At 30.0% G+C, this 18,014-nt stretch overlaps 4 protein-coding genes across 4 annotated transcripts; all 4 read right to left on the reverse strand.

The window, feature by feature from the left end:
* Window positions 1-161: 161 nt before the first annotated feature.
* Tsp_08965 (conserved hypothetical protein) lies at window positions 162-179 on the reverse strand (the record flags this gene model as incomplete). The annotated part of the gene is made up of 1 exon (XM_003382063.1): window positions 162-179. A coding segment is annotated over exon 1 (18 nt), but the record flags the coding sequence as incomplete, so codon positions are not given.
* Window positions 180-480: 301 nt separating this feature from the next.
* On the reverse strand, window positions 481-4,566 carry Tsp_08966 (sodium/nucleoside cotransporter 2). Its single transcript, XM_003382064.1, has 11 exons — window positions 4,492-4,566; window positions 3,131-3,336; window positions 2,683-2,824; window positions 2,416-2,613; window positions 2,053-2,340; window positions 1,854-1,984; window positions 1,617-1,785; window positions 1,367-1,549; window positions 1,032-1,212; window positions 910-974; window positions 481-576 (listed from the first exon to the last, which is right to left on the reverse strand). The coding sequence occupies exons 1-11, from the start codon at window positions 4,564-4,566 to the stop codon at window positions 481-483; spliced, it is 1,734 nt and encodes a 577-aa protein (XP_003382112.1).
* Window positions 4,567-6,703: 2,137 nt separating this feature from the next.
* Window positions 6,704-13,886, reverse strand: Tsp_08967 (putative endoprotease bli-4). The gene is made up of 21 exons (XM_003382065.1): window positions 13,836-13,886; window positions 13,626-13,754; window positions 13,482-13,552; window positions 13,255-13,343; window positions 12,984-13,156; window positions 12,621-12,833; window positions 12,440-12,540; window positions 12,261-12,367; window positions 12,055-12,175; window positions 11,830-11,991; window positions 11,617-11,762; window positions 11,388-11,552; window positions 10,973-11,043; window positions 9,866-9,999; window positions 9,585-9,772; window positions 8,432-8,609; window positions 8,160-8,365; window positions 7,392-7,498; window positions 7,172-7,307; window positions 6,946-7,093; window positions 6,704-6,854 (listed from the first exon to the last, which is right to left on the reverse strand). Exons 1-21 carry the CDS (start codon window positions 13,884-13,886, stop codon window positions 6,704-6,706), a joined length of 2,847 nt encoding a protein of 948 aa, XP_003382113.1.
* A 507-nt stretch (window positions 13,887-14,393) lies between these two features.
* Window positions 14,394-16,941, reverse strand: Tsp_08968 (conserved hypothetical protein). Its single transcript, XM_003382066.1, has 3 exons — window positions 16,856-16,941; window positions 14,577-14,787; window positions 14,394-14,402 (listed from the first exon to the last, which is right to left on the reverse strand). Exons 1-3 carry the CDS (start codon window positions 16,939-16,941, stop codon window positions 14,394-14,396), a joined length of 306 nt encoding a protein of 101 aa, XP_003382114.1.
* Window positions 16,942-18,014: the final 1,073 nt, after the last annotated feature.

The raw sequence follows: 18,014 nt of genomic DNA on the forward strand, positions 1-18,014 counted from the left end.
AAATAAAATTCAAAAATAAGAGATATATTCGAGATTTAAGCTATCTAACTGAACTTGTGACTGTTCTTTAGCCACTGGCTCACTATCTTTCTTGCTCCAGCTGAATGAAATTGAATTCTACTTCATAAATTGGTTTTGAATTATCTACAAATAACTCATACAGTCCACTCCTTAGTCATTTTTAAGTTTCACTCTTAAAAGATTTTCAAACAGCTTTGTTTAGCGTCAATTTCTTTGCGCTCTTTTCCTCATCACTGTTTTGAGATTTTTTAGATGATAGAGGCAGTAATGATGTAGTTCAGTTATAAAACAAAAACTTTGTTATAAAAATTGGGAAATGTGATTATTTATGTCCATATGAGGGAATTTAATGGTGAAGCGCCCCATATCATGCATGATATGTTGTTCGCTTTTGCTTTATTATTATTATCAAATGTATTTTGCTGTTTTGTTTATTTATTTGTTGTTGTTTTGATCTAATCAGTGAGACATATACAAGACAAACTGAAAACCAAGAGTAACACTGATGAGTCCAGCTGACCAGTGAGAAGACACTTGAGCTGAAATCTGGGAACGCTACTATTAGTTTGTTAAAACAGATTAGTCACAAAGAAAATATTGAAAATTTTCATTCGACACATTACTACATTTTTAGGTAAATAAAAGGAATGTTTAATTTGAACAAATTAAAAAAGCATTTTGGAAATCTCAAGCAAAACATTGCAACTGATTGAAACAGAGTTGTGAAAAAAAGGCAGTTTCTGAAAGCTTTCCAGAAATGATCTGCGAAATATCAACATCAATATTTTTGCTAAACAGTTGTAATTTATATTTTAATTCATATTTATTTCAGTTCAAGTAAAATATAATTATATATGACTGTAGATATCAATAAAACTAATGAGGAACTGTGACGTTGAAACAAGCGGATTGTGCACTAGACAAACAGATTTGTGGTTCAGATATCAGAATACCTAAAATTATGTAATAAGTAAGAAATGAAACTATTTTGATTGTGTTTTTTCAATTACCTGCCCAGCAAGTTGTAATAAATGACGCAATGCATGCAGTAGCTACAGCTCTTAAAGCATATTTTGCCAGAATGGGTTTGATCTTTGGACTGAGACTACCCACAGAGCCAAGCTGAATTCCAATTGATCCAATATTAGCAAAGCTGCACAAAGCGTATGTTGCCATCATTTGTGAGTGACCCTAAATATAATTGTTAGTTATACTTTTATACGATTTTTTGAAAGGAAACATATCAATGTTTAAAATGAATGCATTATATTTTATTAAAAATTTAATTATTATTTTAAAGTTTTTTCTAAAGATTATTATTTAAAAAAATGATAAAAGTACTTACGGAAAGTTTATTAGAAGCTACATATTCTCCTAGTCGTTGGTATGCAATAAATTCATTTAAAACGACTTTGATACCCATCAACTCAGCGACATACATTGTTTCTTCTACTCTTTTACTAATGTCCATAGAATCGCTGACTCCCATGAAAAATGCTATTGGAAAAAATATATAGCCAAGTATTTTCTAAAAGCAAAATAAATAAATTAATTAAAATTATGCAGCTTATGTTTAAGGATATATAAATTGTAACCTCTAAACTCAAGTCATCAATGTCAACCATATTTCCTAGCCATAATATGACTGAATTGATGAATGTTAAAATTGCAATGAAAACAATCAAATTGGCTATAATTTGAAAAATAACAGTGATAACATCACAAGCACCATTGCTGATTGCTTCTAAAATATTGTTGTATTGCCTAAAAATTAAAAATTTATTTTATAATGAAAAACTTCATAAATTTACATTTTTAATTATAATTTTTACCCTTTTGGCAAATCAAGATTTTCGACTTTTTTAGTTGCAGATTCTTCTGTTTCAGGGACAACAATCTTGGAACAAGCAAGTGACGCTGGCGCTGACATGACACTTGCCGATAATATATATTTCGGACATGCCTTGAAAAATTGAATTTATAAAATAGAAAAATGAAATGCTAAAATGAATGAATGTTATTAGCATTTACTCCAAAAGAGACGTAAGCGGCGAAAAGCGAACCAGCAACGGAAGCAAATCCGGCGCACATAATTGCAAATACTTCCGAATGGGTTAATTGGGATAGATACGGTTTGATGAGAAGTGGCGCTTCGCTTAGGCCGAGAAATATTGAAGCTACTGCATTTAAAGATTCCGTTGCCGTTGTGCCGAGTGTAATTTGAACAAGCCAGGCAACTTTGATCAGAACAAGCTGCATTACACCAAGTTGATACAGCAAAGCGACAAACGCTCCAAAATACAAAATTGCTTGTAATACCTAAAAAATTGAACTTCTTTTTCAACAATCAGTGGTGAATGGAATTTTGCCAAAATTTACGGAAAAAGCAAAAACTGCATTCATGCCACAAATTGGAGGCGGATTGACCAGAAAGCCGTACGTAAATGCCGCTCCATATTGTGCAAAATCCAAAAATGCTACAATTTTTTCAGAAATGAATTCAAACGCTACAACACCATATTCCCATTGGAGAGCAAACAGTCCAATGCAAAATTGTATTGCAAATCCCCAAATAACGGGACGCCAATTTATCTGAAATAACAGAACAAAAAAATGAATTTCATTTAATAAAAATTCAGCTCATATAAAAGATATTCTTACTTTACTTTTATTTTCTGACAGTAGAACCAACAAGAGAACAAGGACAACAATTCCAGCTAAGCAGTTCAACCTCTGCCATTGTCCTCTGCAGCAGATCAGAACGATTGCAATGAACACAATGAAAAGTGCCGTAAAAACAAAACTACAATTAAATTAAATTAAATTAATTAGTAAAAGATTCTTCTAGCATCTGTTGGTTTAAACTCACCCTCGAAATACAGTTTTTTTCCAACATCTTTTTATTCTCTTCTTTAAATTTTTAGCAAAGCAAGCATTAATTTTTGAAATGAAGTAAATTTTGAAAATGTATTTATAAAATAAACAAAACCAAAATATTGCAGTAAATACAATAAGTGCCAAAGCTCTCCGGTAGTTTTTCACAACAGCAAAGATGAAAAAAATATGATAAGCAATGGCTAACAAAAGCCAAAAGCCGTATTGGAGATACTTTTTTTGTTGCGTTGTCAGTTTAGGTGGAAAGGACGATTTCATGTCGCTGAGTGCCATTGGAATTTTACTTAAACTGTAACTACCTCTGTTGCGGACCAGGGGATTTTTTTGAATTTGTTCCATCTCCATTGATACGGAATCGACAGCATCGTTGGAGATGTAGCGGTTCAGTTTTGACTCTTGATCACTTTTTATAAGATCACTCTAACAAAAAGCAAATAAATGTTTTACATTTTTTTGCAAATATTTAGCATATATGTATTTGTCATTATTCAGTTTATTTTGTGATGAATTAAATTTTAAAAAATCCCTTTTTTCATCATTCCAATGCATATTTGACGATTTAGCAATTTTGAAAACATAAACCAGATTTATAATTTCAGTATAAATGAATAATTATATAATGAAATGATAAAATATTTCCAGTTATAACTTTTGCCCTTTCTCAGTTGAATAAGCAATGACAAGCATCATATTTGTAAAGTTCCTTTCAAAACCATGCATAATTATTGTAATGGAAAGCTAGTAAGCTATTTTCCTCTATTTTCCGATTTCACATGCTCAGTTGCATTGTTTAATCACTTAATTGCTCTTCAAAAGCCACCCCATTCATGCATAGGAAAACCTTTTTTCAAGATATGTTAACCATTTAAATTTGAACTGAAATTGAACAAATAAATATAATTCACATATTTTTTTCTGAAAATTTTAAATTACTTTCTCATTGTATTTTTTTTATAAGCATTCAAATATTCATTATTTAACTTAATAATATTTTGGCTAATTTAATTTAGATTTTTTGAATTCAAATAAAAATGTAATATTGAAACAACTTACTTCTTCAGAAAGCATCGTTCAGAGCAACTAATTCAAGCATAAATACGCTATTTGATTAAAAAATTAAAATATAATGGAATATTTATATTTCTGTTCTCATTATATAAACTGGTTACAAAAAATAACACAATTGTTTAATTAAAACAATCGATAGATCATATCTGATAATCAACAAAAAAATTATAGTTGACAATAGACAAAATATTTATCATTGCTCATTGTTAAAAATCAACCAGTGATTTAAATTGATTTAAATTAAAAAGATAATCTGATAAAAAATATTTCCTTTTTACATTTATTGTATTATACAGAAAGTCTGTGATGATGGCAATAAATTGAGTTTTCAAAAATAATATATGATGCGCACGATCTTGTTTGATATGCAAAATAAATTATTTATAACATTTGTAAGTGCAATGTGAAAATATTTTATTTAAAGACTCTATTTTCCATACAATTATAAAATGGAAAGCAAAAAAAAACAATTATAGAAAATTGGCTGAAAATATGAATTATATTTACCTGCACAGCGTTCGCTGCGGTTGTCGGCTGTTGGTGATTTTCACCATTCATTTTCAAATTATCCGGATTGTCCATTTTTAAATCATGTAAAAATATGCATAAATTTTTTTAACTTTGTGAACACTTAAACATCAATTGCATCGAAAGATTGGTCGTCCAACGGAGCTATAGTAGCGTGTAGCACCTTTTATTGACAGCAAGGCAGAAATGAAACAGCAACGACTGGTTATACCAGCGCGTGCCGAAACACAACAGGATGCTATCAAAAGTGTCCTATTGCAAATTTGGAAAATTCAAATTTCATTTAATCCACCAGTCGATCAATCATAATTTCATTTTCAATTAAATCATAAACAATCAACAAACTATCAAAGATTTATTTATTTATTTATTCGTTGTAAAAAAGAACAATATGCATATTATCCGAAGGTTTGTTTACAACTTTGTTTAAACATTGCCAAACAACCGAATGAAATATAGAAGAATAAAAATTAGAAATTTTTCAATTTCATAAATTTTATTAAATTAAATTTTCAAAAAAGCTTTTTTACCTTTTGAAATTATAGAAAACAATAAAGTTCAAAGCAGAAAATGTCCACACGCCTCAAGCCTATTGCTTCAAAGTGCTTTGTGTATGCGGATGTTTCTATGATCCAAATGTCAAACCAATTTCCATATTCAATTGATGCAAATGTAATTTGATTGCACATAAAAATAGCAGTTATATTATAATAACATTCAATCGTTCACAATACGCAGCTTGCAAAAATATTCTATTGCTTGTCACTCGTCCATAAGAAAAGTGCTTGTTCTTTTCACAGAAACAAACAAATCACAAAATAAATTCAGTAAAATGTATAAATAATTGAAAACATTTTTCATTGAAAATTAAAATTACTTTTTTTCTGCAATGCCGTCAATTTACATTTTAAACATGCTCTTTCAGATGAAATCATCACAGCAATGCACTAAATCATTAAAAAAACAAAAAATTCATACAAAGTAATATCCATGTGTTATTTTATCAAGATATTTCAGTTTGTTTTATTATTTCGATATATTTTTGTCATTTATTGGAAAATTATTATTTGTCCCTTTTTTTAATTTTTCTCCAAAATTAAAAATCTCTCGTTTGACAAGGTAAAAAGCATCACGCATTACAAATCATTTTCGTTAATTTCAAATGACAGATTAAATCACTTTACAATGCACAGAAATGTCAAGATATGCATATCATTGTCGTCATAATTGGTTGATTAGAAATCAACGATTTGACCTACACACATGTAGAAATTCACGTCGATGATAAGCCAATAAAATACCATCAATTTTCTGACAACTTTAAATTAATTCATCAGGAAAGCATGTAATATACAAAAAATATGTTACATACGGGTATATTGAATGAAATGCATGAATAATAAATACTAAAGTACACGATTATCACCATTATTGTTATTATTATGATTATCATTATTACTTTAGTTATATGAGTGATTGATTGATTGATCGATTAACCAAATATTGCGCTTATGAAAAACACAATTTGTATCAAATGCCAAAAAATGTTACTTTTTTAATAAAAGTGGTGTTAAAATGACAAAAAATACAAAATTGTATATGATATGATACGATATGATGACAATGTATATAATATGAGCAATTATATTTTCAATTAGAAACATTCTGCTCTATTAAATTAAATAATTTTTATAAATAATAATTATTATTATTGATTTACATAGTGCATTTATTGTGAAATATTGTTACATTTTTAATTTAATTTTTACATTTTATTCTTATTAGAAAAAATACGTGAAATAATGTTTAAAACGGATGCGTGCGTAAAATGTTTTAATTTTATGACGTAAATAATAGGCTTATTTCATCGAATGTAAACATTTTCAATTCAAAAAAATTACATAGAATTTAAAGTGAACAGTGAAAATGAATTTGCATTTGCATTTAATTCTGCTTTTTATTGCATTCGCACTGCAAGCACAGATAATAAATAACAACAATTTGCATTAAATTCAATTTCAATTTTATTAAATAAATAATTTTTTCCAATAAAACAAATAACGACATGATGCACAAAAGCATTTGGCAAGAAAATTATAAGAATCATCAAATTTGGAAAAATCATCGATAATTATAATAAATGAATGATGATGCTGCTTTTCAAAAAAAGGTAAAAAAGATAATTTTTTAATTAAGCCCGCTCCATAAGCACATCAATAACAACATCACTGTCATCTTGAACATGCGACAATTGGTTGTCGTGTTCTTCAAACTTTTCATCATATTCATTTTCGAGCAATTTCACAGAATCAGAATTGAAATAAATTGGAACATTCGAATATCTAAAAAGTATTACGTATTTATGCAAATGCAAAATATATTGTTAAAATTTCAATTTATTAAAAATAATAAAAGAATTCTGGTAAAACTGACTGATAAGCATTTCTGCTCTTACGATACCAATCACAGGTCATTAAGGCACCAAAAATCACAATGAATAATATTGCAGCGCTGATGCAAGAGCTGATTACAACCGTCTTGATGCTGTACTGGCTGGACGTGAATGAACCTAAGCACCTGACTGGAACGAAAAATCGCACAGTTAATAGTGTTAATTAAAAAAAAGAATAAAAGCTAATGTTCTACTGACTGCAAAAACGACTTGAGCTTTCATTATTTCCACAGCATCGAATGCACGAAGATCCCAACAGCGAATATCCTGGATTGCATTCAGAACAGAAATTAGTACCGGGACCATTGCACACTGCGCATGCTATATGGCATTTTTCGCATGTCTACGGAAAAAAAAAGAACAGAATTTCAAATATGAAAATAAAATTGCAAAAAAATAGTTGACAATAAATATCCCACAACGTTACCACAAACTTGGCATTGAAATAATATCCCCGTTTGCAAGAACAATCGTTGCTCTTCGGGTTCGGAGCCTGACCATCTTTGCACAGTGTGCATTGATCAAAACCAGGACCTGAACAGCAAAAACAAAAAAAAATTTGTTTTTTTCACATTTATCATTTTAAAATTTACAAATTGAAAATTTTCTACTAAACAGGAAAAAAAATTTCACACACATCATTTCACTAAATGGAACACATAAATTAATTGTCTATTGTAAAACTGTCATTTCAATTTCAATTATCGATAAATATTAAATCAAATAATAAATAATATTATCATCAACGCAGAGCAAAAAACTGTTTACAAAAAGTTGAGTGTTAAATTGTTACAAAAATGCTGTTTACCGGATTGCAGCTATCGGTAGCTTCCTCCTCTTGAGTTGAAAAAATTTGCTTTAACTTGTTTTAAAATTTTATTTTGATCCAATGAAAAAGTTATTTAATCATCAACAAGCCAAAAACTACATTAAGATGAAAAATGCTTCCGCATTAAAGAACAACTTTTGAACAGAAAAGCTCGAAAAAGAAAAACATGCTAAAAGCTTTCGAAGAAAGCAGAAGAACATGAAAGCGTAAAAACTTGAATTGCAAATGTTTGCTCATAACTGAGGGAAGAGGAATTTGTCGTATTCGATTTGAAAATCTCATGCTAATTTACGCAAACCAAATTATGCTAATAATTCAAAATGAATAACGCAGAAATATTAGTTTGATATTCACAATTCTGCTTACCGATACATTTCGCGCAGTCTGGATGACAAGCTTGGCAAACGTGGCCACTTTTTTCACAGTACGAATTCAAAGGACACTGGTCATTTCGGTCGCAGGGTCGAAGCTTCTGCGGTTCACACTGGCCAACGCTATTCAACGCATAATCAAATTTGCACACTTGGCAAATATTTGCATTTTTACTGCACTGTTCACAATTTTGAGGGCATCTTCAGAGAAAATTTCTTTTTTCAAAAAAAAATATTAATAATAATAAAATCAACGTCTACTCGTACTTGACGCATTTTCGTTTATTCACATCGTCGTAATATCCGTCGCCACAGCTTTTCACGCAATGTCCGAATGAGTTCAAAAAATAGCCAAATTTGCAAAACCGACACGGTCCCTCGGCAGTGCAATTCAAACATCCTTCGTCACATTTGAACAAGCATCTTCTTGCACCATTTATTTTATCTAAATAAATATATGTTGATTAAAAAACAGAAATAAATAAATTTCATCTGAAATTTCATATGGAAATTAAAGTTTGAAAAATTAAAAGTTATATTCAACATTAACTAGTTGCTCAAGTTCGCATCTTATCACATTTAGTAGTACATACAGTTTTAGCAAAATTTCAAATTGTTTGTCGACACTAATATGCATATTTTCCCTAATCTGCAAGTTGCATCGTTCAAAGAAAGCTTGATTTCTGTCTCAAATTCTATTTTCATTTCCAATTCATAATATCAATTAATACTGTGATTTACGTCATTCAACGAGCATAATATGACGATGATGAAATATTGTCAACATTATTATCAATAATAATTCAAAATGAATTTGTAATATATAATATAATATATTATTATTATTCTTGTTTGTGAGGTTATTATTGTGGCAAATTGAAATGATAAAATCCGACTTTTTGATTTTCACATTCGAGCAATTTTCAATTGCTGTTAAAAAGAATGCTGTATAATTGCATAACAATTACATTAAAATTATCGTAACAATTATAAAATAATTCAATTTTGCTATGATTAAAAATCAGCGATGAAAATTTCATCGAAATTTTTCAGCAGAATTGACGTTTTCTTTCAAGATTTTTAGAAAAAGCTCAATTTTAAATGAAATTTAAAATGAATAAAAATGTGCTAATTTAAATTAGCGACTAAAATCCGACTGTTGAAGCAACAAAAGTGAACAAGTTTTCAACGTCATTGATAACAAGCTGCGATGGAAATTTACAATGCCTACAATACGCAAATGTTCGATGATGCGGGGAAAATTTTACAGGAAATGGTGCGTCACTTTACAAACCATTCAAATAAACAACACAATTTTACCATAACTGATTAATTAAAACAAACAAATAAACAAATAAACAAATAAATAAATAAAATACGGCATTGAAAAAAAAGCGCCTACTTTCCTCGGCCAAAAAACCGTCAGGACATTCGGTTTCACATTTGCCATGCCATAGATGTTCAGGATCGCTGACAATCAAAAACATGGACGGCAAGCAAGTGTCGCACAAAGTAGCCGAACTGCAAGTGGCACATCCTCGTAAACACAAATTACATCTGCGCGCATTTGTATCCAAATAATAACCAGCTTCACATTTGGAAACGCACCTGAAATAGAATTCAAAAAAATAAATTTTTTTTCAATTTTTTAAAATCTCATTTATTATTCAAAAAATTAATTAATTTTATAAAATTTTATACTTGCTGCCTCCTCGATTTCTCAACTCTTGGTAATAATGCTTGCAGCTGACACAATCCAACGATGAATTGACCATTCTGCAACCGTTCTCACACTCAGGATGGCAATTTTCTTTCAAAATCACATCTCCAAAATTCTAAATTAAAATTCCATTCAAATTTTACACATTTTCTTTTCATTTCAAAAAAATTAATATTTTATATTTTAGAAAAAAAATTTACTAAATTAAGAAAAAAGTCATATCGATTTTATTTAATCACGCGGACATTTCATAACTGAAAATCATATTTCTTCTTCTTCTTATTATTATTATTATTATCCTAGATTATAATTTATTTGCTAGTAATTTTGTTCAACTTTTGTTCTTTAATATTTGTCCAACAACAACATATCCAATCTATGCTTCACATGTGGAATTACATGAAATTTTTAAATAAACTAAATTATTAAAAAATATTGTAATTTTTCTCAATACTGATTTTCAAGCTTTAAAAAATAATTTTGTAAAATTTAATAAATAATGATGCAAAATATTGTTGAAAAAACCTTTTTTAATATTAGAACTTTACTGATTTTTAAATATTAAAAAAATTTTAAATACACAATATTCAATTATTGTTGATTTGCATTGCGTATTAAAATGACACGAAATAAAAGGGAGATGCAAGCATGCATTACGGTAAGTTTCGAGTAAAAATAAGTGTGATTGGTACGTGCATTGTTTCTCCATTCCCTCTTCAAATATGCAATTGATAAAGTGTGCATTATCGGCAAAGCATTATTATTATTTCAACCATTTCCTGCATCACGTTTCAACGTTGTTTATGATAAAATGAATCATTTTCAAATCACATATATGCTCTGCAAACCTGCACCAATTTATATGCACATTATATAATAAATTGAACAGAAAAAAAATACTTTTTTCTTCTGTTTAAAAAAATGCTCAGTTACTTGTACGCTTTGTATTATATATATATATCTCTCTCTATATATCTGTGTGTGAAGTAGATAATGGAAAACAATTTCAAACAAAAAAAAATATAACAAAGCAACTGCAAAAATTATGAAAAAAAAATTTTTTTTTGCTTTCAAAGCCAAATAAATACCACACCAATACCAAATTCTACATGTGTGAAAAAAACTGATTCGATTCGATTTGATACTATTGGAGCAGTTCCTAAATTTTTATTAAATATGGTGATAAATGTGAGACCTTTTTTTTCTTATAACGATTGGTGAAATGAATTTCAAAAAAAAACATACGTGCGCATGTGCTGCAGAGCTACATGCAAGAATAAGTAGAAAGGAAAAAAAAGAAATCACCAAATTTTTGTTCATGTCAAGGAAAACGAAAAACTAAAATAAAATGTGCAACATGAACAAGCGTTCAACGAACAGCAAAGCGAACAGTAAACACTGAGCATACATGTATTATTTTATGCTTTTTTTTTAAAAACCACTATGTTCAAATATTCCCATTCACCACCAAGGCATATATATATTATTTTGGTGCATGTTGACCCTGCCCAAACTGCACCTGATGTCCGGCCATATCAGAAACAAAATTTGACGTGCCAAACAAAGCGGGACGACTATTCTTTCCCAGCTCCTCGTCCATTTCCAATTCACTCGGCTGCGCCATTTCCTCCGTTCCGTAAAGCGTCAACAAGCAATCGTGGAAAGTACCTGCAAACAATGGGCAGCTTACATCTTTTCTCTTCCATCATCCCAACGTTTAAATATCGATTACCGCGATTATTCGGATTTCCGACATTTTCCAAAGTAACTATCCACTTTCCTTCAGGATTCTCACCCCACTGCTGCACAGACATGAAAGGCCACTTTATAAATCCACCGTCACTTCCATCGTTCAATCTAGGCGGTAACAGTTCACTCCTAGAAATTATCATAATATTCAAGCTGTTGCCTTTCCAATAATCAAAAATCAAATCAATCTTATTACTCAGTTCCGGAAGGTGATGTGATACGTATTCGCAAATCTCCACGTCGACTGAACTGTACACTCATCACCAACTGCACATGTTCCAAATAACGTATAGGTGCCCCTTGAGGGCACCCGTTTACATTTATCGTGATATTTTTCAAAAATTGCCCATTCAACAATCTATCATTATAAATCGACTAATTTACAACAAGCATTAACAACATGACAAGAAATATTTTTTACATTGGATCTGGCATCTCATAGACAAACGTGCACACATGCTGAGTCGGCACAGTTTTCCATTTCTTGCCCAGGCGAATCAATTTTTCCGCATTCAAAATTCCATAACCGAATTTACTGCTCACTGAAACCGATTTTTTTTACAAATTTTACAAAAGAAAAATGCAAATAATATGAAAATCATCAATTTATCATAATGCAGTGCGCACCTTTTCGACCAACTCCATTGACTATCCAGCCAGGATTGTTCAAAAGCGGTGTCGGATCAGACGTGCGAACAACCAAATGTTGCATATCTCTCCATGTCAGGTTGGAGCTTAAAGTTACAAAAAAAATACATAAATAAACAAAATTCAAACAACATTGTTTTGCTATTTCAAAAATGTACTTTGCTTCCAGAACAAGAGCTACAATACCGGCAGCAATTGGTGCACTAGCACTCGTACCCGTGTGATGGGTAGTACACGTATTTGGCATATCCGTAGTAACCTGTGAGTAAAGTTTAAATATAACTTTTCTTTTTTCTTTCATTGACTTGCTTCAAAATATTCAATTGCATAGCAACTCACGATGGCGGGCTGGTTTATCAGACCAGAACTGTAAGTACTGGCCAATGTTGAAGGGCATTCTTCCAAATACCACGGCTGTTTGTGATCAAAAGTGGTCGAGCTAACACTCAGCGTATATATAGAAACAGTGTAACCATCGCAAGAACAACTATCTTTAAATGTTCCACCGTTTCCTGATGCCCATATATAAATGTTACCTTTCCCATTTCGCCCCTAAAAATAAAATACTTTGCATGAAATCCTCTTTCAAATGCAATTAATTATACACCTATGTGCATATGGATATAAAATCAACTGATTCATACAGAAACAGATGAGAATTTTAAAAAGAGAATTTCATTTCAGTTCACCATTCATTCTTACTTCAGTAACTCCTTGATAAAAAGCCATTTTTGCCAAACGACCGGGTCCGTCAAATGTTTTCCCATCATCCTCAGGCCCCCAACTAGCAGAGTAAATGTCTATATGCTGCTGACGAAGAGATAACGCAGATCCTTCAACTCTATCGCTAACTGGACCATCCAACATCCGCACACCTGAAAAAACATTGAAAAAATTTTTAAATAACTCTTTAAACATACTGTTGTCATTAATGTAAAAATTAAACAAATGTCAAAACAGAATATCAACTGACCCCCAATCCTTGCATTGTATGCCACTCCTACACCGCAAAATGAATTTCCAGCAACAGCCGCAACTTCACCAGCACAGCGTGTACCATGTCTTAATGAATGATAAAATAAATTTTAATTTATATTTCCTAAACCCCAGGAAAAAATAAAAATAAGAAACAATCAAAGTAATAAAATTAAAAAATATGTATATCATAAATCATAGTATCAAATTAGTGCACTGGCAAACCTGTTGTCTCCGTTGTCTCGAGGATAGGGATTATCATCGCCATCGTTCACATCATGACTTGCCATGGCATCCTTGAGCAAAACAACAAAAAATAATTGCATGCAAATATTAAATTAACAAGAAAAAACAACAACAATAACATACATAATTCGCTGCTAAATCAGGATGATCACCTTGAATGCCGTCATCCAATATAGAAACGACGACATTTTTTCCACTATAGCCCATACTCCAGGCTTCCCGAACTCGCATACCATCACCGACGAAACCATTCTGAAAAATGTTTATTTATAAAATAAGATAAAAAAAACATGAGGATGAAGCACACAAAAAAAAGTTGCTTCATATATTAACATATAGTGCTTTACCAAATACCACTGCTGCGAATAAAGTGGATCCGGCCATTCAACAGATGATTCCCTTGTCGATCGTCGATTGCTTTCATCGTCAAGTNAGACCGATCTCCTTTTTTACTCGTTCTCTTCGGGAGTTTTCCAAATTCATGTCCACAAAAGCCTACGAATCGAATCCAAAAATAAAATTCACCCATTTACTACCAAAATCAACAACGCATAAAATAAAATAAAATTACTTCTGGGATCGCCATCTAATCTTTTTTTTTTATTTCTCGCTTAGAAATGTAAGTGGTCATTACTTTTTTGAACCCAATAATCGGCCCTTTTCAATGAAACCAACCCTAAAATTTTCGAATAAAAGTAGGCACCTTCGGTTAAAAATTAACTAAATTTACTAATTTCTAGACAATAAGCTTTCAGCTGTGGAAAATAAAAATGTCACTTTTAAACAGCTGCATATTTCATTAAATTCAACGCTTACTTACTTTAATGCCATAACATGTGATTATATAACGAACAAATAATATAAACACGCAAAATATAATAATATAGCATTCTAACTTGCCTTGAAATGAAAATTTCAATTATACATGTTTAAAAATGTTGATTAAAAGATGAAATAACGCTGAAGGTAAATATATGAAATGTAAAAACGTTAAAAAGTAGTATAATTCATTCGAAAAAACAAAGCAAAATTTGAAAAATATATTAAAAAGTAAACAATTTTTTGCACGCATACCTTTCCCATATTTTTATAGCCATGCTTGTTGGCCACAATGTCGGCGTGTTCAGAATCATCGAATTGAAGCTGCACGACCACATTGCTGGTCACATTTCCAATATTTGAAAAATCCCCATCCGAAGGGCCACTTGCTACCATCTGCTGCCATAACCACAGAAGAATTACAATTTTAAACATCAAATACCCCCAAAAAAGACTATACGCATTACTAAAACAAAACAAAGATAAAATAGAAATACCAGCAAAAGTGATCAACAAAATCGCGTTCAACTTTGAAGTCGCAACATAATATTCAACCAGTTCTGAATTCAGGACATTTTTATTTCAGAAAATGCTTTCTCACCTAGCCCAAAAAAACATTCTAAACTAAAATTCTTACAGTCGCTTACATCTCATTTTAAACTGTGAAACAGGAAAAAGTTTAAAGTTAAACGAAAATCAAATTAACAAAAAAAACACCAATCTGAAACAATATTATATCATTACAATCTACACTACAAATGAATTCAAGCGGGTTAATTTGGGACAACGTGCAATGCATCAAAGTGAATAAAAACCACCTAATCACAAACTCGAATTGTTGCCACATTAAGCATTACATAAAAACTACTTCGTATACTGAAATTCCCGGAAAAATATAACGATAATATAAAGCAATTTTCATAAAATAAAAACTGAACAACGCACTGTTATACGCATGAGATTATTTTCTCACCAAGACCAAAACAAAGTAAAAAAGTTATTAAAAATCAACCTTTACCATTAAAATTAAAATTAATCAGTCATTTAAAATAATCTTAAAAGAGCAAAACGACAATATATAAGCAAATCGTTGGAATTCAAAGACAAAACTTCCTTGCTTTTAGTAAAAAAAATGAGGGTCGTTCATTAGTACTGTAACAATCAAGTACAAATAAATATGTCGAAGAGTGTTTCAAATAACGAATTCCAAGATTATTAAATTGAAAATCATTCATTTTAATTCTGAATTATGAAGTAATTATAAAATATATTAAAAATTAATTTGAAATTAATTCGACCAATCAGAAATGAATTATTATCATCTACATCTATATAACTATCTGCAATATACTTTGACTATTAATTCATCGTAAGTCAAAAATTTTTCGATAAATTTATTTAACTTTATAAATAAAAATAATTCTTATCCAATTTGATTTCAATTAGTTTTATAAAACTCATACAGCAGTGGTGTCATCATACATCTATAGCAAAATGTTGTCTGTAAAATATGGCTTGAATTATTTCTTACATATTTAATGATAAAGATAATGAAGAATTTACATTATTTATGACTTTTTAACCAGCTATTACTGTAAACATTATTACCAACTCCATTTTTATTTAATTACGCTTAATTTGATGTAATATTTATGCTCATGTCGCAAATATATGATAATATTTAATGGCTGGAGATGTCAAATTATCTATATAAATTAAACAAATGTGGTTGGATTGAAATTTAAAATTTGAATATTCTTTTTAAAGTTCAATAATAGGTTTTTTGTATCATCTTAAGTAATTATCCAAGAAATTTTATTTGCTGAATATGCGCATAAAATTTAATATAGTAATAAAATATGATTTCAGAATCATACCTATATGTTAATAATTATTATGCAATGCAATGGTATTACATAATAAATCATTAATTACTTATTATGAAATAAGAAAATTATTTCAATCCTGTAAAATATATTCGAAGAATTTTATTCAATTTTAAAATAAACTGTTTTAAATTAACTTTGTTTACAGTATCATTGTACCTGACAATTTTTCACGTTTTCTGATTTATCCTTTCATTCGTTGCGAGTAGCTGGTTAAAGATGGCGGCAAAATTGGGCATTTACTTTACTTCTTTGTTTTTGTTGTTTTCCACGACTAATTTGGTGCAGCTTTATCCAGGTTTTGACCCTAATAACTATGCTGGTAAGTTACATTTCAATAAGTTTGCTTTTTATGAAACTTTTTTTTCATTTAACAATTTTTTTCAATAATAATTTACATAGGAATTAATCGTGATAGGAGTATAATTGTAATTCATAATTAAAACTTAAAATTTTCGAATTTAGAATGAGTATCTATTTAATTCCATAAAAAATAAAATTTTAAATGTTGATTGAATTATCAACAAATGTTAGCGTTGTTGATGCTGAGGAAAACCGAATGTATTTTAGATGTTTCTTGCTTACCTTACAGCTATATGAGCAATTTTACTTATTATGGAAAGCTAGATCATGCTATAGATGGTACACCGTGTAGTCCATGGTTGCATCGTTTTCGAGGCTGGACAACACAAGAATTTGTTCCTCATAATTATTGCAGAAATATTGTAATGCATTTTTTTTGAAATTATATATTATGAATTGTGCGGTTTTAGGAACTTCGAAATGCTGGTGGTCCATATTGCATGGATCGTCATGGCCAAACGCATATTTGTTTTCATCCTTGTGAACGTAAATGTAAGAGTACAATAATACATGTATTGTGCTTTTTTAGTATTATAGTTTTATTAAAATAAACTGCCTAGATTAAGGTAATTTCTAAAATATATCATCAATAAGAAGATATTTCAAATTAAATATAAAACTTTTATAAATTTAACAAACGTATTTTATATTGTGCATTACCAATAAACAGTAAAATTTAGATGTGGCTTGTGTGGATCCGGATTCCAGAAGTTTCTCTTTAAGTACCATATACAAAACGACTTCTATTACCAGTTCCCCATGCTTAAATTGGGGTTCAGTTGAAAATTTGTTGGATGTAAAATTGGCAATTTAAATTTAATTGTGTAAAATTCAGATACATTTTTATTTATTTTGAATGAAATGTTGCAGGCTAATAAGTTAACCTTACTGAAGAAGTATATGAGTTTCTGGAAATGGGAAGGTAATGTTTGTAAAACTGGTGGTAGGCCTAAAGCTGCAAATGAATTAGGAAGAAAATTTTTTCACGTGGCCCTTTTTTGCATGGTTCAGAAAGAAAGTGTGTACGTAGAACCATGCCATCCAATATGTGAAATTGCGAGTAAGTAAAAATAAACATAGAAAAGGAATCATATTATGTTGATTTGTAAAACTTAGTACTGAATGCATTTCTGAATGAATTAATTTGAATTATTAATGTCTTTAATTATTTTTATTTTCAATAAAAATAGTTTATTCGTACTATTTAATGTTTAAATAAATGCATGCAATTGAAAAAGTGAAGTGAAATAAAACTTTAAGTTTCGAAATGTACTTTTAAGCGATGAAATGTTTGCCTTATGATTTTCCTACTCGGTATAAAGACGAACCTACTTTTGGTGCTAGGAATGTAACCCTAGCAGGAATGCCTTGCAAAAGATGGAGTGATATTAATATGGAAACTTGTTAGTTTAAATTGTATAAACTGCTTCTATTTATCTTTGAC

This window comes from Trichinella spiralis (assembly GCF_000181795.1).
Source record: "Trichinella spiralis strain ISS 195 chromosome Unknown Scfld1, whole genome shotgun sequence".
Taxonomy (NCBI): Eukaryota; Metazoa; Nematoda; class Enoplea; order Trichinellida; family Trichinellidae; genus Trichinella; species Trichinella spiralis.